The sequence below is a fragment of the Fusarium fujikuroi genome, chromosome FFUJ_chr08 (assembly GCF_900079805.1).
Source record: "Fusarium fujikuroi IMI 58289 draft genome, chromosome FFUJ_chr08".
Taxonomy (NCBI): domain Eukaryota; kingdom Fungi; phylum Ascomycota; class Sordariomycetes; order Hypocreales; family Nectriaceae; genus Fusarium; species Fusarium fujikuroi.
Window position 1 is genome coordinate 970,054 of NC_036629.1, and position 22,686 is coordinate 992,739.

Below are 22,686 nucleotides of genomic sequence, written 5' to 3' on the forward strand. Positions count from 1 at the left end.
GGTCAATTTTGGCTGAGGAATATTGAAGATGGAGCAAGGAGGAGGAAGAGAAACGATTAATGCCCTCTACCACAATTAAGGGGGACAGTGAAATTCTTGACGCGGTGCTGCGTGTTCTACACCGCTGAGTCAAGGAATACACAATTCAAGCGGCGTGCCGTCCCATCCTGTCCCATCCCGTCCCTCCTACCATTACACCCGCTTTCATCATTTCCCACTTTCATTTAGAAGGTATCATAAATGAGTTATTACTGGGGCTGTGTCACACGGCAATAGACTTAAGCCCGACAGGGCGAGCTGGTCCTGGCGCAGGCCCAGACTCATGCCAAGCCAGCCACATTGCTCCACCAACTGAGATGACTCCTTTGCCCAAAAACATGTTTGCTCACTCACGGGATGATCATTCTTGAGCCAGTGGAGTATTGTTGTTGGTTTGTCAAGTTGGACTTAAGTACCCAATTGCCAGTTCCACTTATGGCCGCCCATCCCTCTCTTGCTTGGGTTTTTCAACTCTCCTCTTCTTTCAACCACCGGAACAACTCCATATAGTTCATACTGAGATCTCACATCAGTTGTTCCTGCAGCTATGGCTTGTTCATTTGTTGAGTCGTTCTTTATCGGCTGGGCTGTTGGGATCTGCACGATTTCCCTCGTCGTCGCAATCATCGTCCTAGCTCTGAAAGGGACTGTACGTGGAGCCTCTTTCTTCTCTTGGCTAAGCAATAATCGCAACCCTGATGTTGCTGAAACCTCTACCAAACAAAAGGCTGCAGCTACGAATGTTCCTACTCCTCAGCAAGTCCCAGAGACCCAGGTTATCCGCAGTCAGATGAATCCAAATCCTATCACGGAGTCACACAGGGAGTTGGCTCACCGTGTTATACCTGTCTGGGGGCCCGAAGAAATCGAGGAGAATGTTGGGTTCGAGTGCCTGATCGAAGGCTTTTGCGATAATCTTATTTATGGCCACGGAAATGTCCATACCACGTCAGTGCCAACCATCGAGAGGTCCTCTTTCAATGACGATGAACTTGCCCGCCTTGCCGGGAACCCTCCCGAAGGTGACACGTGGTCAGAGTTGATATGCGATCGAGACACTCGATACTACGCCATATGGAACTTCCTCATCCGACTGCTGTACAGACGAATGAATCCAGACTGCAATGTTGAAGACTGTCTGTTGCCGCCTGAGGTCTCGACATGTTTTCAGTTCATCCCTCATCGGCAATTCGAGCACAGTAAGTTCGATATTCATATCGCTGCTGCGGTGGACTCTACTGACATAATCTCAGGGGAGGACTGTATCTCGGTCTGGAGAGAGATTCTGTTCATGATGCTCATGTGTCGGTACAAAATGGTATACATACCCGCGACCAGTCTCGATAAGGATGACCCGCGGCGAGAGAGGATTGGTTCTATGGCTTCTGAAGTCGCTGAAGTCCTGAATGTGGAGCTCCTCGATGCTCGTGGCCGTTCAGGTGCTGATTTAAAAAGGAATTTGAGCGGCATATTCGGCAAGGCAGCCAACTGTGCTCTAATCTTCTTCGGGCAACCCTCTGTGTGGGAAGCCGACTGGGATTCGGACCCAGGTCGTCTCGTTGCTCCTAGGATCAGGTTCATGTGGAATGGCCAGGTCAAATGGACCAGGCCTCCTACCGTGTACAACGGCCCCCCGGGGGCTCGCATCGTGGAGCGTGAGATTTTGCCACGTCCTAAGCCAAACTAAAGAGGCCGAATCTGGACGCGTGAGGAGTTGCGAGCTTTATCTGCAGAGAGAACTTAGTACTTCTGATATCTGTTGCAACAGTTTGTATTCAGCTAATTATTGCGAACCAATTTATTCCCTTTGTACAAGAACAGAAGTGTAACAGATAATCCAGTCATTTTCGGGTGTCAAGCAACATGGAGAGCAGTCACCCCAGAGCGAACATTACCGCCTGCAGCCTTTGACTGTACACGGAGTCAAGGGGCTGTACGCCACGTATATCCTTCATGCAACAACATACGGTTTAATTTGCGGGCCACAGCCGGCGTTATCATGTGTTAGTCGCCGTTGGCAACTGTCATGTGCCAAAGACGTGTTGCACCAAGCACTGTGAGTGTCGTACAAACGAAGGGGCTGGGCTTAGATGAAGGACTTTGAACCGTGCGCTCAGGCAATTAGAGCTTATTGGAAAAGCATTTGTGTAGGCTGGTTGCGGTCGCAAAACACATTCGATAAATTACAGTGTCCGTAAAAGACTCCGCCTCATCCGCCTATGCTGCAATCCCAACTGAAACTCTTCCCGTTCTGTGTGACATAGACCAAGACGAAACCTCCGTTGACGGGAAATGGATGGAAAATAGAAGGTCCATCTGACCAAAATACATGACAACTGACCAAACATCCAGCGTTCAGTCCATCCTGGGCTGACAACCCCCCCAAGCCTGTCAATTGCCAAGTCCGGCTTGCCCTTCCGTTCATGGGAGCTCCTTTGACTTGGGCTTCAAGCTTCTGGGAGGCATGCTGCAAGCCCGTGTCGGATCTTTCTTTTCCTTGGTCACTTCAGCCGCGTTTCCCGGCTTAATTCGATGGATGACATTGATCGCAGCGACGAGAGATGAATGGCTGGCCCCAAGAGTCTTACCCCACTCCTCCCATTGTTTCTGATCTTGCAGCTTTTGTACGAGGGTGCGTAGAGTTGCCTTTTCGATGTCTTCCTTGGGTACATTCTTGGAGTATTCCTCGAGGGCTGCTTCCGTTCTGTCGATTGTGCCGTTGATCCAGGCCAGAGTGTCATCGTGCTCGGAAGCCAAAGTGAAAAGAGATGTTCTCAGCCTCTTGACATATTGAAGGTCATGCTTGATTAGCTCAACCAGCCTTGCGCACGCCTGGGCATCCTGCTTCAAGTCGCTAGCAGAGAGCCCAATGTCTACCAGAGCTTTGGTCAATTTCAACACCTCCCAGGCGATGGGAAGCGCGGCTTCGGCTCCTGACATTGTGGTTGGTGGTTTCTGTTGTGGTTATGATGATGGTATAGAGTACTCTGCCAGCTGGGTCGGGCAAGCGATGTTAGATTGGGTCGAGGTTGACAAGAAGAGACTGGCGAGGGGGGTCTTATCCTTAAGGTATCGTCAGAGTGCAGATTCCAGTCATTTTAACCATCCAGTGACAGGCAATTCGTAGCTAGGTGCTCCTTACAACACAGCTCTAAGCGTAGTTTCGTCTGTTTAGCTTTGGCTTGAAGCTCAGCCGGCGTGGCCAAAGGACAAAGAAATAAAGACAGCCATTAGTATTATGGCTTCATTTGGAAACTCCAGACAAAACCGGTGAAACTATCCCATGTCCATCGCAGAAGCCACTGCCATGTTATCAGAATGGACATCACGCCTCTGCAATGCGGGACAAACTCTACGTAAAAGGATATGGTGGTTTCGGCCAAAGGTTTAACAAATGGTGGCAAATCCTACCCCTTTTTCTACGCTTATCATGTTCTTCATGAAGTATTTGAGACCTCGCTGTGGTTGAAAAACATCTATTCTGGCCCTGGGTTGCTCACAGAGTGGCTAATTGCCACGGGGATTACCGCCCAGGCTGCCAAGTGACAGGTCCTAAAGGCGATGTTCAAAACGGCAGTCTATCGCTTTCTTCTACGCATGAGCTGACGACAATACCTAGGCCCCCAGGCTACGGTAGGTCACCAGACGCCACTCTTGACGCCGAATGGACAGCAAGGCGGTAGAGTCATCTCTGGGCCACTTAGGCCGCCGGTTGTTGGGTACTTCTGATCAGCGAGGTTTACGGTCAGGTTCCAAGTATACCTAATTTATCAAAAGGTACCTAAGATACGAACCCCTGCCATAAATAGCAACCGTAAAACGCGGAAACCTGAACCGGAAGCTTTTGGTGTTGTTCTTTTCGCTTTTTCCTTAAGTCCAAGCGTTTAGCCGATGATTGATTTTGTTCCGCGGAACACAGCTGGAGCCTACCATGGATCAATGGGCTGGCTGGCTGGGTCAAATTTACGGATGGAATGATAGTGTAGTCATTTATTAGGTTGTATATGATCCGCCGTTTTGGATGGTCAGAACCGGTCAGAACCATGCGAACTAGGTGTCTTGGCTCGAGCTCCATCTTAATTGAACCACTGCACCAGTGGTCATGATTAAACGCTGTAGTGTAGTTCACTGCATAGTACTAGGTAACGCTGGAGTGAGTGGCTAAAGATGGCACGGTACTGCTTTTCCATGTACAAGAGCCTTTTCATATACCAGAGCCTAGCTGCTGGCTTACTGACCTTGAATACATAGAATGAAGGCCAGTGGTCAGATGTGAATTCACTATTGACGCTTTTCTTGTGGTGAAGGCGTGCTACCCGAAGCCAATGTCGCGGGAGAAAAGAAGAGGCTTGCGGTAGGGGCGGGCCGAGGCTAACATGTCACAACCACATCCTGTTCAGTCTAGTTTTGAGTTGCAAAATACATTAACGAGTGACAGAAACTTTCTATTAACCAGTACCATATCTCCCACTCCTTCATGCCACCTGAGTGCTATCCGGGATGTTTCCCTTTTCTTCAGGGCACGAAAAGCTCTAGTGCCTTGGACATGCCGAAGCTAATCCTACGCAGAAGCAAGAAACTAACAAAAAGAACAAGAGAAAAAGCAGATGATACGCTCCTTGAGAGCAAGCACACGACAAGAAAATGGACGATCCAGTTAAAAATCGCAGGCGGTAAACCACCTCATCCTCCACCGTAGGTCTTCGCTTATCAGAGCTAGTCTGACGGAGGCATACTGCTCCATGCTGGCTCTGACTTCCTCTGCGTCAACGTGAGTTGGTGCATGACATTAATAGCAGCCATGAGAGAAGAATGGTTAGCTTCAAGAACCCGACTGTGCTCTTCCCACCGTCTCTTACTTCGCTTTAGAGTTACACCTGTATTATTCTGGATCGGGATACAGCCGTTAAACCTGGCAAGATTGTCCTGGATTTCGGAGATTGTGCCGCAAATCCAGGTAAGCATGCCATCATGCTTTGCAACCAAATCTCTCGACTTAGTGAGGAGGGTTTGAGCGTAGTCGACATCGTGCTTGACTTGATCGGCCAACCGCTCACTCGCATGATGCTGCTTCCGTTGCAGAAAAGCCTTGATAGATTCCTTGACAGTGTGCTTCTTGATGTCGTCCTTTGCAACATGATTTTCATCTTTCTTGATGTCTCCATTGGCTGGTTTCTGGGTGATCTGGGGGTCGTCCATTGGGAGTCGAGGGGTTGATGGTGATTGGAAATTGTTGATATCTTGGGAAGTGGACATGATGCTTGATGTCTTTGTGTATGAGTAGTTGCTTGAGTTGTTTGTTAAATCTTGGTTCGAGTTGTTTTGATAATGAGTGGTAAGGATTGGGATCGTAGTGGGTTTAAGTGTTGATTTCATACTCATACGATTGAGCTTCATACAGTAAACATATTCCGAGATCAATCTTACACCCGCTCACTGTTCAAACAAACAACCAACTCAATTTGTGGCAGCACATGCTTTAGCCACCGTTTTGAGTTTGGTTGTTCTTTTTGGCCTTTGTTGTCCCTGATGCGGCTATTGATGTAGTCATGAGACTCCGGCGTGCCAACCGGCTCCATTGCTAAAAATGATTTTCCATGTTGCCAGAATGAGGGGCTCCCTTCTGAATGGAAGTTTGAGCCAGGGTGTTCAACTTGGCCCTCTATTGAACCGACAACCTTTGCCCAAAATGGTATGTCTATAGACAAACAAATGCAGTGTTCATGTATGTTCTTTCCGACTAGCGCATACCAAGACGCTTCCGCCGTTCTCTGAGGTGGTGTTCAGTTATCATCATCATCACCACCAACCCTCGTAAAGTTTGGACAAACAACACAAAGAAGTTCCTGTTTGGGCCACCGAGTCTGCTCATGCGCATCGAGCACATCCATCATGCAGGCAACGGTCCAGAGGTAGTGATCTCGCATCGACACGAATGAAGCTTTCTTTCCCACCACCAACAGTGCGATAACTTCTTGGTGCCTTCAAGGTAACCAAGCAATGGCATAAGTACTTCCAGACGCTGTTTGGCCGAGTGATAACGACGTTTCTATTAATAGCCCCGGGATTCAGCCTGTCACATGATCTTAATTAGTAGATCTTCTTACTACTACTATGCAAATATCATCTTTGAGCGGCAGACAAACCACTTTAATTTCGGCATGAATGACTTTGTTTAACAAACGATAATCTTTCTGTTAATTTAAGTATATCCTGTGTGACCTCGCGCTGTGATGGCAGCTCTTTGTGACGGAAATATCATCGATCAGGTCTAGGCAACGTGGCGGAGTGGTTATCGCGACAGCCTCGAATCACCGTTAAGCTGTTTCCTTCGGGAGCGCAGGTTCGAATCCTGCCGTTGTCGATGTTCTTTTTGTCTTTCTATATATATATAATCCTTGCATCTCTGCTGTTGTGAATCCCAATGCCTTTTGCGAGTGGGGGCCTTGCATAGGCTAAGACACTTAGGATTTAAGACATTTATTAATTATTAACTATAATAAACTTTGAGAAAGTATATATATATATCTTAGGGCTTGTTACATACTTGCTCTCTGAAAGAAGACTTAATGTCTTGCTAGTGATACTGATGGAGTTCTATGGATATCCAGGACAAATGCATTTCATTGTTGAGTGACTTAATGATTGTGAAACAATCCAGACAACAGCAACCAAGACTACACTCGCCCCGACACGAGTCAACTGATGTTCAGCTCACCAACAAGAGCCACAACAGAAGCAAACCCGGCATCAGTAGTCGGCCTGATTGAAAGCATGCCAGCGCCGAGATCCCACTCGGCGATATGGGCATTCTCCTCAGTAGCCTTATCCGGGCTGCCACCCGGCGTAGCAGGAATACCGAAAACTCTGACAGAACCACCAGAAGACTTGGCTTCCTCAAACAAGTTGTCGATCTGTCCCGCAACCTTGTAATCTCGGATGTAGACCTTGAAGCCGAGGTTCCTCACGACGACGAGATAGTCTGGGAAGGCAAGGTTGCGGGACTCTTCAGAGGCGGTGTCTGACAACTGATAGCGTCGTCCCGGGCTAGGAACGTTCCTAGGATGATATGAGCATACACGAATCTTGTTGGACAAGCACAACTTACCAATCACCAGCCGGAACACAAATGGTTTGAATTTCATCATACGAGAATTGCACGTCGAGGTTAGTATCGGTGTCCATAGAACCGAAAGACACACCCTTCTCGTTGGTACTTCCTTTGCCGGTAGAGAAAGACAACCACGGTCCATAGGAGAATGCGTCTGTGGACGCATGGCCAAAGTCGGATTCGTTGATCTCTCTACCATCAGCAACGTTGATCTGAGTAGAAGAGTCACCGTCGCCAACGCCGTTCATCCAGTGTTCAACTTGGGCAGTGTACTGAAGAGACATCCATTCAGGGACATATGTGATGGCGTGCGGTGTTCTGTCTCTCTCAAGAAGTTCACGGGTGATGTCAGCTGAGGCGTGACAAGCAGGCATCGTGATGCTAACAAGGTTAGGATTCAGAAATCGGCCAAAATGCTTCGGAAGATGATATCTCACCCTGGGACTGACTGCCCGCCGATCAGGGCCTTGACGATTCGATTGAAATCTCTGGCTAGCGAACTAGCAGTTGGTCCGCCTATGCTGAGGAGCGTAGCCTGATAGTCTGCGGCTGCGGCCTCAACCTTTTGCTTGGCTGCCGAGTATGCAGGAGCATGCGATGGCCACCATTGAGAAAAGTCTTGCTCGCCCGTGAGGCCGTAGCCTTCTTCTTTTTCAAAGGTCTCCAGGGCACGATCCCTCTCGCGCAAGGCCTGGTCAAGTGCACTTGCCAGGGTTCGGCCCATCATCGTTACCCGGACTTGATCACCCTCACCCTATGACTTATTAGAAGAAGCAATTTGTTGCACATGTAATTCACGTACAATCTTGACTGTCATCAGATATCTAATCTTGGTCAGTTCATGCGCACTGTATGGTGACGAGGTGCTTACTCGAGCAAACATTGAGTATAGGTTTTGTGATGAGCCGGATCATAGAAGAGATCATTAGTTTGTAAGAAATTGTTGATGATGTTGTTGATTCCGTAGTTCGTATAGGCCGGGTCGATATCTTGTGATGCGACTGGTGCCTTTTGCGCATGCTTTGTGAAGAACAAAGCAGGCTTATGTCCAGGCAGACCACCGACAGCATTCTGCACAGCCTTGCAGTATGCCAGCCACAGATACTTGTCGACTTCGTTGATCGCCATTTTTTGCGGTAGATACTCGAAAGCGAAAACACGTGGAACGCAGAATAAGATGGAGAGTCTCAGAAACAGCGGCAGAGGGAGCGCGGGATGGGGATGGAGACGCGGCTTTAAGAGGAATCTGAGCAAGCCATGTCTCTCGCATGTGTAATCACATATTGGCTTTGACTAGTTCTAGGCCCAAGGTGATCTGAGGTCTGCAGATGCGCTAGTCTCGTAGCCCCAAAGTTTATCAGGCACCATCAAGTTTGGCCTCGCTTCAGGCTTCGTACCACTAACTAGATCTGATTTCTGGGGACTCGGCTGTAGATCCGCTGCAGATGGTGCGGGTATTCCACCATTGAATAGTTTCACCCGCTTGACTGAGAACTCTCTAGTCACGTCCGCGAATGCGATTTTAATTTGCCATCTTCTCTAACCGAAGTGTCTCAGAAGGGTCTGAGCCTCGTGGGAGAGGGGATCATGCACAGCTGACAGCCTACCCTGCCTCGTCGCAAATTAGCACAAGCGATAATGTCCGGGGTCCGATCAACGAATGCTACTGTACAGAGTACTCCGTACCCCAAGGGGCCAAGAAGCCACCCCATTCCATAGTTCGGCGTTTTTTGGTCGTTCCCCGCGTAACCGGCAACACAATTGGTGGCTTGCGATAAGGTAAGTTACCTACTCTGTACTTGGAGACCACAGATCCCATTTGCGGATTGTGAACGCAGAGTCAAGACTGTGCGACGAGAATTGTTCTTCTGGAATGCTCCCGCTGGCCAGCGGGACATCCAATAATACAGCGAGGTTCAGGCAGCTGGTCAGTAGCAAGGTTGTTGGCGATGGTGATACACAAAGGATGGCGCTCCCCTTCGTATCGCTACCCCTGCATCTCAACACCCAATCGACGATTAGTTAATCCCGCAAAAACACGCCGGGACTTGCAGCATAAAATGCATAAAGACACCGCCCTAATCTTACTTATGTACCAATGCGATGGCGGACCGGCACGCTGGGTCAACTCAAGCGCCACAACACGTTCTCGGCCGGACCATGGCTAGACGAGCCAACAGCTCGGATAAGGCCCAACAAGCGGGTAATGAATGGCAGACTAGAATGCGGCTCATTCGCAGCTCTGGACTAGAACTGAAGCGGTGCAGGATGCAAGAATTGTCTGTGGAAAACCATCCAAGAGGCCGCATCTGGAAAGTTCCAGTGCAGTAGCCAAATGGGTGGGATTTGGCTTGGCCTTGTTCTAGCGGGGTGTTGCACCAAGGGACTTTTCTAGAGTCTAGATGATTGGAATCTGACAAGTATGAGAGGTATAAGTGTATACTCGTTCAATGTCCTGAATGCACAGGGCTCCAGTAAAGTTAAGTGAATTGAGTTTGTGACAGCCCTATCTGGCATCTTAAAGTTCTTGGCCATCCTTATGTCGCATTATTGTAATCGATATCAGCAAGTGGGGGGGATTACATAGGAATATAAATGAACAGCATAACCCTGGCTTCAGTTTAAGGCTACCCTGGAGAAGGATCATTTCTCGGAGGCTTGATGGATTCACTGGTCGGGGGCATTGATCGTAAATCCTACAAGTATTATCTTTTACCAATGGATAGCTCCTACACTCTGATGCATCGTTGATAAGTTGCTCTTTCGCAAATGGCTTTAATTCAACATAAAGTGGCCAAGACATCCGCCTATCGTGCGCTTCATATCTGGGTGTTTCGCCCATTTATTAAGGTCGCTTTTATAGCCAAAGTTGGCAAAATCAGGCCAAAAGTCTGGGAAACTGTACCCAAAGGAAGTTAACCACGACAAAAAGTCCATAGGGGTCCGTAAATTATCCCAAACAGCGCGTCGGAAGGGCATTACTTTCAACTTCAAGATACCTATTGCAAAGGGTGCCTCTTGCTTGTCGATAACAGTCACGTAAATCAAAACGGCAAAAGTATCTGAGTAAGTAAAACAACATCCTATAATGCGAGAGCATGATGGCTATGCCTTCTTGGTGTATCTGATGATAGGTCGGGAGACGACCTAGAAAGCCACGGAAATGCTCTAACTCTACTCTCAACTTCCATGATAAAGTGACGACAGTGCATAGATACAAAAACTTAGGCTTGCGCATGAATCTATGAAGCTATTGAAACCTGTCCCGGTCTACGAGCACCTATCACCTGCTCGTAGTAGTCTTGAAACGTGCAGCATCAGTCTAGAAAACCACTACGTCCACTTGAGTATAAGCTTGAAAACACCCTTCAAACCTCCAACCAATGAGAAACCCCAATTTCAAATACGACATACGCACACGCATTTCCCCATCTCGACTTTTGAGATGACATCGTGAAGATCTCTCGCGATGTGGGCTCCCACCTCCCGACGAGCCCCCACAACACGGGTGTCCTCCATTGAGCTGCGCGTTCGCGAGCCAATCGTCGTCACCTCTTTTGCCTGACTCGTTTTACATTCTCCGCTATAGGCTGGCCCTAAACTCGACCTCGGCAGTGCTTTTTAGGTGCCGTCTATGCTTCATTCTTAGCTTGGCAGCTTTATTCGGAGAAATTGACCGTTTGGTTGTTTTCCGTAACATTAACGCGTCACAGCGTGTCCATGCGCCTCTCGACAATGCGAATATGCAGCCTCAGCGCCACTCGGTATGTGGGTTGTTGTTGAGGTCGAGAGGCGGTGGATTCGGAGCTTACAATAGATATAAAGAATGACTTTCTGCAATTTAATCACAATCTCGATATCCTCATCACTCGCATCAGCCTCTTCCAGACCGTTCTCTACCCAAATACAAACTATCATTGGAAATCATCAACATGCCTTCTTTCAAGAGCCTCCTCACCAGCTTCGCCCTCGCGGCTAGCATCGCCTCGGCCCATCCAGGACATGATATTGCTCACGAGGCCGCCGAACGTCGCGAGTTTCTCAATTCTGTCAAGCGATCCTCCCTCGCCCACTGCGCCCCCAAGCTTCGAGCTCGTGGTATTGAGGCTCGCAACATCGCTCGTCGTTCGGCTCAGATTAACAAGGCTCGCCAGAAGCGAAGCTTGAAGAAGCGCGATGCTGATACCGCCCTGAACACTTCTCACAACAAGACTTCTCAAGGCTTCAGCCCTTGCACTGCCCCTTCGGTTCTGTTTGCCAGCATCAACTCTTGTGTTTTGACTCCCGAGGTTACTCAGGGTCCTTACTGTAAGTAAATTCCGTTTCCTCTTTGTTTCAGGGACATTAGCTAAAATAATCCAGATGTGGCCGGCGAATACGTTCGTGAGAACATCATTGAAGATCAAGAGGGTCTCAACATCGTCCTCGACTACCAGGTTATTGACGTCGAAACCTGCGACCCTGTCCCCGATGTCTACCTGGAGATGTGGCACTGCAACTCCACTGGCGTGTACTCTGGTATCGTTGCCAACGGCAATGGCGATAGCTCTGATGAGACCAACATTGACCAGACTTGGCTTCGAGGTATTCAGAAGACCGACTCTGATGGTGTTGCTCAGTTCGAGTCCATCTTCCCCGGTCACTACACCAGCCGTGCTACTCATATCCACGTCATGGTCCATGCCAACGCGACTCTCCTCGCCAACCAGACCCTCGGCCGAGACAACTACGCCAGCCATGTTGGACAAGCCTTCTTCGACCAAGACCTCATCTCGCAAGTCGAAACTCTCGAGCCTTATGCTTCCAACACCCAGGAACTCACCCTCAACGAAGATGATGGTATTCTGAGCGAAGAGACACAGACCGATGGTGTTGACCCCTTCATGGAGTACACTCTTCTCGGTGACAGCATCAGCGACGGTCTTTTCGCTTGGCTTGCTTTCGGCATCAACTCCACCCAGTCTAGCTCCGTGTCTCCGGCTGCCTACTACTACAAGGAGGGAGGCGTTGCCAACGAGAACTCCGGTGGCGGTATGGGCGGATCTGCTCCTTCTGGTGCTGCTCCTGGAGGCACACCTCCGGCCAAGATTGACGAGTAAGAGAATCCTACGGTGAATTAAATCCGGGGTGCGACCGGTTGGATCCATGGGAGTGGATACTGCTAGAATACCGTGTTACCGATATACCCGAGTTTCCCGACGACGCTGGGAAGTTAGCAGATGTTGTGATGAGTCTGGGCAAGCGATCTGCGATTTGTTGGAGAAGTGCCTGCTTGGTCTGGAACTAAGTTCATTGTCTATATAGAATTTTGCATAACTGTTTATAGCTCATAGAAAGAAACCGTTTTTGTTGATCAAACTCCACGCCACTTGCCACCAGATGAATGGATGATGAGAATAGGAATGGCTCTACAATGCTATTTATCAATAGTTAATGGACGTCGAATTGATCCTCGATCGTGAAATAGCTAAACATCTAGATCCAGAAGGCCAAGACAAGACCACCAAGAATACTCAGTATCCACGTAGCTGCCTCTGACTTCTTAAACTGCGCCTTCTTGTATCCAAATCCCAGATCAAACACCAAGTGTCGAATACCATTGATAAAATGATATGCGAACGGAAACCCTAGCAGTCCAAATTTGATTGCGGCCTTGGTAGCAAAAGGCAACGCTCCAAAAGCCGACACCAAAGCAGCAGAGTCAAATCCTATTCCAAGATAAGGAGCTACAGCATGGGCGCACAGGGTCAGGTAAGCTGTACCACCTACAGCAAGGCCTGTTATTCGAGTCCATGCTGATGCACTGAACCAGACTTGTCCAACCTTGTAGATTGTGAGGTTTGGAGTGACGGGGCGGTTGAGGCGTTGTTTGACAAGAATGTCGTGAGCTTCTTTCTGGCTCGTGTGAACAATCTCTGGGCGTTCTCTGTAAGAAGATCTGAAGGGAGTTAGAGAGAAACCAGGAGGGAGTTGAAATTGAGAACTCACCTTGCTTGTTGGGACAACAGACGGGCCAAAGCCAACTTCGGGACGCTCTGGTTGATGAAGACTCCCGGTCGTTCAATGCCTATTGAGGAGCTTCAACAAAGCTATTGCGATTACACTTCTAGTTTCAGGTGTTTTACCTCTCATGGCACCAAGACCAAGTCGTTGTATGCTCATGGTGACTAACCAGTGACAATAAACGTCAATCCCAGAGTACTTTTAGAAGAGTTGATTACGCATTCGATGACAGTCCGAGAAACAAGATCTAAGCTATCAAAGCACAAGTCTTTCTTGCGTTCGCACGAGATTCTCGCTTTTCGCGTCTTCGACTTCTTCCGACATCAGCCTGCCCAGAACATCGGTGTTTGTTGTGCGACCTGCCGGATGTAAGATGCCGGATGAAGGACACCGACCCTACCGGCCAGACACTATCATGGTTAAGTAAAGAGAGAAATATTTAGGCCATTTCAGATAATCGCATTTAATCTCTACGCTCAAACAAGCCTACAGTGGTGGTGGTGCTCTCAGGAACTAGAAATACTAGAAGAAATAAAAAAGAAACGACAACGGCATGATTCGAACATGCGCTCCCGAAGGAAATTGATTGCCAGGGTCTTTTAAACCGCTTCGAGTCAATCGCGTTAACCACTCCGCCACGTTGCCAGTGGTTATTCGACATTTCTGACGATCAAATTCTGGTCTAACAACCTAGCTCTGCAGTTTTTGCAAGACTACGAATGGTACCGTATTCCAGTGTCATCTATCTTCAGCAATCAGCATGCTTCATCACCACAGCAAATTCCTTGGGAAATTCAAGCCAAGGAACCCATTGTCATTGGTGTATCGGTCCAGCAATTCATTAGCTCGACTTACACTCGATATAAGGTTGAAGATAAGGTTATTAGTCATACACCGTGATTCACGATCCAGGAAGGAGTACCTTCTATTTTTCGCAACTCAATTAAATGGCCACGTTTTCCTGACTAAGTGCCTGTGACGAATATAACTTCATGGATGATTGGCGTAGATTGCCCTTCGCAATTAAAATCGAGACGCCCGACTTGTTTCATGGTTTTCAGCTGATCCCTAAATCGTGCTGGTTTGAATGCAATGAACAGGGATGGATCCATGCTCGAAAAGGGTTGACTAGGTCATTTTATCGCTCGTGATCCCACAAGAAGCTTAAGTACCTCCTTATCTCCCAGTGAATAGTGGAAGTGGATGTTTATTCATTCAAGCTTATTTGCTCTATTGATCCGGCGACGTTGAGATGCGTGCCTTTTCGTCGACATTCATCAGCCTAGGTCTCGCAGTCCTGGCAGCTGCCTCCGACGAAGATGTTGTTTCGTTCCCCGCCATCGGCGAAGTCGACATCGTGTTTCCTAGGGAAGATACATACGCCGCCGAAGCCCCATTTCCCGTCATCTTCGGCCTTCAAAACGCCCCAGTGTTGACCACCTTCAGCGGCACACTCAACTGGGAACTTAACTGTGCATATACTCTATTCGGCATCGGTCGACTATACTTAGACTTTTTACCTGACTCGGAGCCTTATTACTTTCTCAACACGAGCAAAGCCATCGCTGATGCTGACGAGGGTGACCAGTTTCAGTACTGGCGTGGCGAAGAAGATTCTTGTATCCTCAAGTGGGATTTGCGGTGGACCACTGTCTGCGAGCCACGCAAAGACGGCAGTATCCTCTTGAAGAACAATCAGTTCGAAAGATCTGGCAATGTAACTTTTACTCTTCGCCCTGGCGCAAAGACTGCACACAAGGCTATCGCAGAGTACGATGGCTGCGCTATTGGGGGAACTGCGGTGAAGGTTGAACGCAACCATACGGTTGGCTGTCCCATTCTTGCCGAAGACGCCTCACCGAAACCGAAGCTTTGTGGTTTGGATGTCAAAAAGGCCCGCAGCAGTCTTGCTGAGGCTGTTGTGAAACCTACCACGAGCTTGACCGCGATACCCAGCAAAACGACCGATCCAGGTATGGATGCAACAGGTACTGGGACAGAAGGTGCCTTAGTGCCATCTAGCACTGGAGAGGCCTCTGGTCAAAGCAACGGAGGTGGAAAGGATAATAATGGTGCACAAGCATTCGCTGGTAGCAAAGGCGGGCTTTTGACGGTGTTTACTGCTTTGGTTACTAGTATCCTTCTCGAGCTAGTTTTGTAGATTCACTAGCACAGATACGTAGATAGACTAGTTGAATCAGTTGCCCCATCCCAACCTCAACCTCGAGATCTGAATTTCGACACACGAAGCATGGCTGCATGAGATTTCACCACCATCATTACAAGTCATTTGTAGCACTTGGCTGGTACAAATTTCTGTTTATAAAAGAGACCAAATTTCCATGTGTTCTTTCACACTAGTCGAGGACATAGTTGATGGTACCATCCAGAAAGGCCCAGACTTGACTGTACTGGCAACAGCTTCATCCTGAGTTGAGCTACGGAGTCTGAAGCACCTCTTTGCCGGCTTCAAGTATAGGCTTTGCAGACACTAAATATAAACAACCTAATTTCTCTCTCATAATTACTGCTTCCGTCGATAGATATTGCTTTTTAGCTTTCTAAGCTGGGGCCACGGACACGGCATGCACGGTTATCCAAGCCGGCCGAGGGCCGAGACCAATAACAAGTCCTCAAGCGTACAATTACTGTGTAAGAGCTGTAATAAAAGCGCCCTGAATTATTAATTGAAAAGGGCTGTATTAATTTCAACGTTATCTGATCTGGGCGTATATAAACTTATGACGACCTCATTTGAACGACAGGGCAAGTTTCAGACTACCTTCTTCCGACAATAGTCAAGGGTTTCGCGGTTACATCAATTCAAATTTCACAATCCTCAATATATCTCTGCTCTTATCCCTGCAATATGTCCTCAGTAAAATACACCACTCCTCCCGGCTTCACCCAAACCCTCTCCGACGCCGTCCATTACTCCCAAGCCGTAGATCTCGGCAACGGCCACTTCAAAATCTCAGGCCAAGGCGGCTGGAATTCTAAAGGCGAAATATACACCGACGTCACTAAGGAAACTGAACAGACAATTCAAAACGTCGATGATGTTCTCAAAGCAGCTGGTCTTCGTGGATGGGAAGACGTCTACTACATACGCAGCTATCATACCGATATTGACGCCACACTATCTCCTCTAGCTGAGGCTCTTAAGAAGCGAATTCCTAACAACCGACCTGGAGGTGTTGTGTTGGGCGTTGCGAAGTTGGCCCTGCCGGGTATGAGGCTGGAAATCGAGGTCGATGCTAAGAGTTCGAACTCAAGGGGGTCTTCAGCAAAGATCTAACCTCGATCAGCCTTATCGAATGATTTGTACCATTGGATAACTATATCAATATACTCCGAGAGCTACTCTTTGAGATCGAACAGCCATATTCATATCATTATTACCTTCCATAAGTCGCTAAATTAACCAGAATCATCATTCATAACCCATTACCTCTCCAAACATCCTTGAATCGACACTTCCTGCATTTCACTGTACAACTCAAATTCCCTCTTAACCTGACATCCAAGACTCTTCTCGAAAGACTCTTGATCCGCTTCTGTGACATGGCTCAACCCGCCATCTTCTCCTAGATTTGAATGAAAGATTCCAGCTGCACTGACAGGCAAGAAATCCTCATATGTAATCGGCTCAGCCTTAACGGCCCCGGAGCTGACAAGACTGTCGATGCTCGCATCGAGGTCTATTGGTAGCTGAGAAACAGGACTGTATGTGAAGTATGCAAGATTCTCTTTTCGAATGGTTTCCAAGTCATCTGGGAACTTCTGGAAAATCTTTGCAAGAATTTGCTCCTTCGAGCCAGATTTAGCATCAGACGTGAGCTCGGCCACAGACCCTCGCCACTCGTTGATAAGATCATCGTATAGACGTCTTCCCTTGGGCGTCAAGGCCATTCCCCGCTGCTCAATCTCTCCAAATCTCGCCTTGTGGCTTCCTCCAGTTTCTTCTCCTTCTGAAAAGGCAATCGCTTCATCAAGGGCTAAGAAACTTGTTTGGCGAAGGAGGATAGGGAAAAGTCTTGGCGGAGGTCCTTCTATAGCGTCTTTGGCTTGGAGGCCATATCGAAGCATTTCAACTTGTGCTGTTTCGATGTCGAGGACCCGTGGCGTGAGATGGTTGATGTGAGGTCCTTTGAAACAGACGACGTCTGCGATCAAGGGATGTGCTTCTCGAAGAGCTTTGTATGTTTTCATGTCAACTGTTGATGTTTTGTGCCATCGAAATGTTTCGAGGGCTTCTTTTATGAATTCTTTTGATACCTCTTCGGAAAAAGACTTTTGTGATTCGAATATTTTGATCAATTCCACACATCGACCTGTAAAGATGTTGCGTTTTCGCAAAACATCGGCAGCCTGGGTCCGAAGTGTCTCGTCCTCGATGAGTTCAAGCCGCAATAAAGATGTGAATACCCGAAAAGGGTTGTATGCCAGTGCTTCCTGTGTCAGAGGTCGAAAGCACGTTGCGTGAGGAGATTGGCGACAGTGAGGTCGTAGTAGCCAACAGGATGCATTCCCATCACAGCGAATAATCGCCGCATCATTGCTAGTTCTTCGGGTGTTCCAAGTCTGATAGCTCCATGGCGTTCAACCTCGATACGGGGCTCCATGGGTTGATGTTTTTGGTGATTGATATCGGATACAAGCTTGAGCAGTGTGCCGTATTGGGGAACTTCACGTCGATACATGCTCGAAAGGGCAGAGGCAAACATGGCCCTGATAGCATCTGGACTGACTGGGTCTGTGACTGTCATTGTGACTGTGGTATATTGTTGGTGTAGAAGGGAGACTATTCGCGCGGTAAGGAGCAGTATGTTAAATTCAGATGTGTTACTGGGCTTATCATATCTAGAGTATAACTCAGATAAGCCTGAAAACTATCATTTATATCTAGCATTTCGGGCAACGAGACACGAATGCCGATATTATCAGGTATCTTCTGGACGCCCTTTTGCTTGTAGTCATTCTCCACTGACAAGCTTCCAACGAATTAGGTTACATGCTTCGATGATAAAGCGGAGATCGCGCGCCCGATAAGGCGGTCCGAAACCTGGTCATGGGGCTCGGATGCGATAAAGAGGAAACAGAACCCGAGTGTTGGCTCGTCTCGCGCTGTTAGTTACAAGGTAGTATAATGCCGACTCCGGTCATCGGCGCGATTGAGACTCTCCGAGTCACTGACTTGCCTGTTTTTGGGGCTGGGTGTTTAAGATAAGGGCGCTGATAAGGAGCCCAAGGTCGCATTCTCTCAGATACCAACTAAATATGTTGGGGATCCATCGGAAGATAACCGAGCTGGAGAATAGTCACTCACTAAGTAGTCAACAGAACCTAGCAATCAGTCATGTAATATATGATATCATTATGGGTATCTCGTATCAAATTCTCTACACAGATTCCCCTACAGCTCAAATCCCAGGTTCACATGGATAGCCTTGGATTGAGTGTAGGCATCTAGCGCATACTGTCCCAATTCACGACCAATTCCAGAAGACTTGTATCCGCCAAAGGGGATACCAAAGTGTGAATCGCCAGATGAGTTGATCCAAACCATGCCAGCCTGAAGTTTGCGAGCGACCTTGTGTGCCCGCGAGATCTTCTCGGTGAATAGAGCAGCTGCAAGACCGTAGGATGTATCGTTAGCCTTGGCGATAGCTTCCTCGTCTGTCGAGAACTTGGCGATGGAGACAACGGGACCAAAGATCTCTTCCTTCATGATCTTCATGTCCTCGGTAGTCTGTTACTTGACTCAGAATACCTTTTGGTAATGTTGGAGCGGAAACTTACGTCTGCAAAGACTGTTGGCTGGAGATAGTAGCCCTTGTCCCCGTGCTTGCTGCCACCATATAGGAGTCTAGCACCAGACTTGCGTCCCTCCTCAATATATGAGATAACTCGATCGAATTGGGTCTTGGAGACTTGAGGACCTTGGACTGTTGCTTCTTCAAAGGGAGAGCCGAGCTTGTCATTCTCCTTTGTGACAGCGACGAACTTCTCAAGGAACTTGTCGTAGATGTCCTCGTGCACGTAGATTCTCGAGGTGGATGTGCAGACCTGAGACATACTGTCAGTATCCATGCCGCTGTTTTCTGGGCTATGAAACTCACCTCTCCCTTGTTGTCCATGATTCCAAAGTGGCACCACTTAACAGCCTGTTCCAGCTCTGCATCCGCAAAGACAATTGAAGGACTCTTGCCACCACACTCAAGCGTGATGTTCTTGAGGTTGTTCGCGGCATCCTTCATTATGGCCCTGCCAGTATTGGTGCTGCCTGTGAACGCAACCTTGTCAATGTCCATGTGTCCAGCAATAGCCTTTCCAGTCTGGGGACCAAGACCAGGCAGCACATTGACAACGCCAGCAGGGAGGCCAGCCTCCTTGACAAGGTTACCGAAGTATAAAGCAGACAGAGGTGTCTGCTCGGCAGGCTTGAGGATGACTGTGTTACCGCATGCCAGCGCTGGCGCGACCTTCCAAGCGAGCATCATGAAAGGGAAGTTCCACGGGATGATCTGTCCACAGACGCCAAGAGGCTCTTGGAGAACATATGCGAGCTTGGCGGGAGATGTCTCAATTGTCTTGCCGCTGATCTTGTCGGCGGCGCCAGCGTAGTATCGGAAGACATTGTACGACTCGTCGAGATCGCCAGCGAGACAAGTGCTGAAAGGCTAGCGACAGTGTCAGCGATGCAATTGGGCTGAGGAGCATGGATACGTACCTTGCCATTGTCAAAGGCGTCAATAGCGGCGATGAGCTCACGGTCGCGATCAATGAGATCAGCAAGCTTGTAGAGGAACGCGCCGCGGTCCACAGCAGCGAGCTCTGACCATTCACCTTCAAAGGCTTTGCGCGCAACTTGAACGGCCTTGTCGACGTCTTCTTTTGAAGCTCCCTTGAGCTTGATGACCTCTTCCTCGGTGCTGAGACGTGTGAGTTCCCGTTCAATTGGAGAGTTGGGGGCTGCTGGGAGCTTACACTGGATTTGTCACTGTGAACTCATCGCCTGAAGCAGCAACATACTCGTTGTTGATGAAGAGACCAGTGGGTTGGTCGTACTTCTTGCCGTTGGGCAATGTGATTGACGTAGTTGATGCCATTGTGAGATATGCAAGAGACGCAGGCGGGGAAGACTGGACGAGAGGAGTCTGTATGTAGAATAAGGTATTACAATGACGAAGGATGGGGTATCATCTTTTATAATGAGTGCGACGCATCAAAAGACAGCGACTGTCCTCGGAACTCATACACCCAATGAACTAACAACAACTAAGACACCATCGCGCCCATCCACTGTTTGCGGGGTTCCCTCAATCATGACAATTCCGCTGCACATTCAGCTGATAACGCTTCAATTGGCCCCAAACCTTTCCTCATGCAGTCTCTCATCATGTCCCAGTTCAAGTCAGGAAAGTATTCAGGCCAGAATGAGGAGGAACACTAACGATATCTACAACGCCGCGATGCGGGGGAACTGGGCTATTCTCCTTTGGGTAACTTTTTGGGCCTCTTGCAATCCCCAGGCAGGTCTTATCTCATACTGCATCTGGGATGTTTCTGGGCAATTTTGCGGGGGAAGTAAGATACAGCTCCCAAGAGCGAGGGAGTCAAACTGGAATAGGAATGTTGGGTGACCACTCGGTCATTGTAGCATGACGAGGTGGCCGAGATGAAATCTTCATGATAGGTTCTGTGATCATCATGGCCATGCGCCAAGATCTTGGGTGGTGGTGATTGCGTATCATGTCGTGTAGTACATAAGGGTAACTGTGCCTCTGATACGAGCATCAAGCACAGCGACTGTTCAAAGATCTATACCACTCAGCCACAAATCCCCATCTCTACGTAAGCCTCCAACTTCCCTATCAGTCTGATCTCGGTGCCTTATACAAATAGACTTTCGTCATGTCTCATCTCACCTACTACAACTACGAAGGTGTCGGAAAGACCAACAACAAAGAATACTCCTACTCACAAGCTGTCCGCATCGGCAACACCATCAAATGCTCCGGCCAAGGAGGATGGGATAGTGAAGGCAACATCGACAAAGAAGATCTCAAGGGTCAAATTGACCTTGCGTTCAAGAACGTTGAGAAGAACCTCAAAGACGTTGGCGCAAGGGGTTGGACAGACGTTCACTCCGTCAGAAGCTATCACATCTCCCTCTCAGGCTCTTTTGACCTCATGGTTGAGCAGTTTCGCAAGTGGATGCCTGACCATCAGCCAACTTGGACTTGTGTGGGTGTTACGGAGTTGGGTATTCCTGGCATGATCGTTGAGATCGAGGTGGAGGCCAATATCCAGCAGTAATTGTGTAGCAAAATTTATTGAGCATTTTGTCTCCCTTGCCACGTCTTATATAGACGTTACTTTTTCCAACTCGTTTCAGTACTCTGCAGCACAAACAGGCCGGCTGAAAGGTTATCCCTGGTCTCTATCTCACCTCCTTCTGTACGACACTATGCGCTCTTTATGAGCGCGCCACCATTGGCCCGTCTTCACTGAATGATTACTAACGGCGCAAGTTCTCTCAATGGTAACCTCAAGAAGAACAAGATGCGGCTTAGTCTAGCCAGATATCATTGCACAGCAATTCAAGATCCTAGATCCATCTCATACTTTGAAGCATCCCTGATCATCACCCCAACCGTGGACCCTGATCTAGGTCTACAGAGATATCGAATGAGTAGAACTGATGTAGGTCTTATGTATAATGCGGTACAAGCTGATTTGACAGAAGAGGACTTTGCTGCTCGTCGAATCAGCTTAGGTATGAAGCGCTATCAACAAAGCCGAAATGCCAAAGGAGCGCTAGAAATCACAATCCGGTGCACGATGACAGGAGCAAGTTATAGTTTTCAGTAGCTATAGCCTATCAGATTTTGGCCATGTGATCTCCCATTCGAAAGATCTTGACTGGTCGGTATTCAATGAGCAGGTGGAAACTGGCATGACTTAAATTCCATGTCCAACGTCAAATCAAGAGTCAAGGACAGTTTCGCATTACCTCGGGCATCGCAGTGTACGGTGATTCGAAACCTCTAAAGGGCCGCTTCATCACCATTCAAGTTGATAGAGCTGGATCCAAAGTCTTACTATCAGATGCATTCCTCTGTGTTGATTACCATGCATTTCAATCTAGAGACTCAGACAGGTCTTTCGTTTGGCTATGGGAACCTGAGAATCAAGTTGAGCAGTTCGACGAAACTAGGTCGCTAAAGACAGATATTAAGTATGTGGCGCTGGTACTGGTTGCACGGGTGACGCAACGGGATATATCATCTGCAAGGGCCATATATATCCTAGAGCCACTTCACGCTGAAGCTGGTCGTTCAAAAAACTTAGACGTTGAACGAGATAGCATCTGGACTCTTACTCCGTGAGCATTTCAGATCGAGTCTTCGGTCATTGAACAATGAGCGAAGGACTGAATGTGAAGCAACATATTAGAAATGTTTATTTCATGAGTTAGATATCTAAACTACTAGTGAGGCTGGACGAAACGTAATCAAATTGCAAAG

At 48.3% G+C, this 22,686-nt stretch overlaps 11 protein-coding genes and 2 non-coding genes; 6 read left to right on the forward strand and 7 right to left on the reverse strand.

Annotated features, from left to right (window-relative positions):
• Positions 1 to 586: 586 nt before the first annotated feature.
• On the forward strand, positions 587 to 1,726 carry FFUJ_12134 (uncharacterized protein; the record flags this gene model as incomplete). Its single annotated transcript, XM_023581704.1, has 1 exon — positions 587 to 1,726. One exon carries the CDS (start codon positions 587 to 589, stop codon positions 1,724 to 1,726), a length of 1,140 nt encoding a protein of 379 aa, XP_023434360.1.
• Positions 1,727 to 2,460: 734 nt separating this feature from the next.
• Positions 2,461 to 2,979, reverse strand: FFUJ_12135 (uncharacterized protein; the record flags this gene model as incomplete). Its single annotated transcript, XM_023581705.1, has 1 exon — positions 2,461 to 2,979. The coding sequence occupies one exon, from the start codon at positions 2,977 to 2,979 to the stop codon at positions 2,461 to 2,463; it is 519 nt and encodes a 172-aa protein (XP_023434361.1).
• Positions 2,980 to 4,755: 1,776 nt separating this feature from the next.
• FFUJ_12136 (uncharacterized protein) lies at positions 4,756 to 5,295 on the reverse strand (the record flags this gene model as incomplete). Its single annotated transcript, XM_023581707.1, has 1 exon — positions 4,756 to 5,295. One exon carries the CDS (start codon positions 5,293 to 5,295, stop codon positions 4,756 to 4,758), a length of 540 nt encoding a protein of 179 aa, XP_023434362.1.
• Positions 5,296 to 6,314: 1,019 nt separating this feature from the next.
• Positions 6,315 to 6,404, forward strand: tRNA. The gene has a single exon. It is a non-coding gene (tRNA).
• Positions 6,405 to 6,737: 333 nt separating this feature from the next.
• On the reverse strand, positions 6,738 to 8,278 carry FFUJ_12137 (uncharacterized protein; the record flags this gene model as incomplete). XM_023581708.1 has 5 exons in its annotated part: positions 6,738 to 7,098; positions 7,148 to 7,531; positions 7,588 to 7,904; positions 7,953 to 7,974; positions 8,022 to 8,278. 5 exons carry the CDS (start codon positions 8,276 to 8,278, stop codon positions 6,738 to 6,740), a joined length of 1,341 nt encoding a protein of 446 aa, XP_023434363.1.
• Positions 8,279 to 11,082: 2,804 nt separating this feature from the next.
• FFUJ_12138 (related to protocatechuate 3,4-dioxygenase beta subunit) lies at positions 11,083 to 12,249 on the forward strand (the record flags this gene model as incomplete). XM_023581709.1 has 2 exons in its annotated part: positions 11,083 to 11,458; positions 11,513 to 12,249. The coding sequence occupies 2 exons, from the start codon at positions 11,083 to 11,085 to the stop codon at positions 12,247 to 12,249; spliced, it is 1,113 nt and encodes a 370-aa protein (XP_023434364.1).
• A 376-nt stretch (positions 12,250 to 12,625) lies between these two features.
• On the reverse strand, positions 12,626 to 13,312 carry FFUJ_12139 (related to cytochrome b-large subunit; the record flags this gene model as incomplete). XM_023581710.1 has 3 exons in its annotated part: positions 12,626 to 13,088; positions 13,139 to 13,217; positions 13,276 to 13,312. 3 exons carry the CDS (start codon positions 13,310 to 13,312, stop codon positions 12,626 to 12,628), a joined length of 579 nt encoding a protein of 192 aa, XP_023434365.1.
• A 385-nt stretch (positions 13,313 to 13,697) lies between these two features.
• Positions 13,698 to 13,799, reverse strand: tRNA. The gene has a single exon. It is a non-coding gene (tRNA).
• A 606-nt stretch (positions 13,800 to 14,405) lies between these two features.
• FFUJ_12140 (uncharacterized protein) lies at positions 14,406 to 15,314 on the forward strand (the record flags this gene model as incomplete). The annotated part of the gene is made up of 1 exon (XM_023581711.1): positions 14,406 to 15,314. One exon carries the CDS (start codon positions 14,406 to 14,408, stop codon positions 15,312 to 15,314), a length of 909 nt encoding a protein of 302 aa, XP_023434366.1.
• Positions 15,315 to 16,022: 708 nt separating this feature from the next.
• Positions 16,023 to 16,451, forward strand: FFUJ_12141 (uncharacterized protein; the record flags this gene model as incomplete). Its single annotated transcript, XM_023581712.1, has 1 exon — positions 16,023 to 16,451. The coding sequence occupies one exon, from the start codon at positions 16,023 to 16,025 to the stop codon at positions 16,449 to 16,451; it is 429 nt and encodes a 142-aa protein (XP_023434367.1).
• A 149-nt stretch (positions 16,452 to 16,600) lies between these two features.
• FFUJ_12142 (uncharacterized protein) lies at positions 16,601 to 17,922 on the reverse strand (the record flags this gene model as incomplete). XM_023581713.1 has 2 exons in its annotated part: positions 16,601 to 17,604; positions 17,631 to 17,922. The coding sequence occupies 2 exons, from the start codon at positions 17,920 to 17,922 to the stop codon at positions 16,601 to 16,603; spliced, it is 1,296 nt and encodes a 431-aa protein (XP_023434368.1).
• A 647-nt stretch (positions 17,923 to 18,569) lies between these two features.
• On the reverse strand, positions 18,570 to 20,265 carry FFUJ_12143 (probable aldehyde dehydrogenase; the record flags this gene model as incomplete). XM_023581714.1 has 5 exons in its annotated part: positions 18,570 to 18,905; positions 18,956 to 19,222; positions 19,276 to 19,836; positions 19,887 to 20,088; positions 20,144 to 20,265. 5 exons carry the CDS (start codon positions 20,263 to 20,265, stop codon positions 18,570 to 18,572), a joined length of 1,488 nt encoding a protein of 495 aa, XP_023434369.1.
• An 805-nt stretch (positions 20,266 to 21,070) lies between these two features.
• FFUJ_12144 (related to L-PSP endoribonuclease family protein) lies at positions 21,071 to 21,475 on the forward strand (the record flags this gene model as incomplete). Its single annotated transcript, XM_023581715.1, has 1 exon — positions 21,071 to 21,475. One exon carries the CDS (start codon positions 21,071 to 21,073, stop codon positions 21,473 to 21,475), a length of 405 nt encoding a protein of 134 aa, XP_023434370.1.
• Positions 21,476 to 22,686: the final 1,211 nt, after the last annotated feature.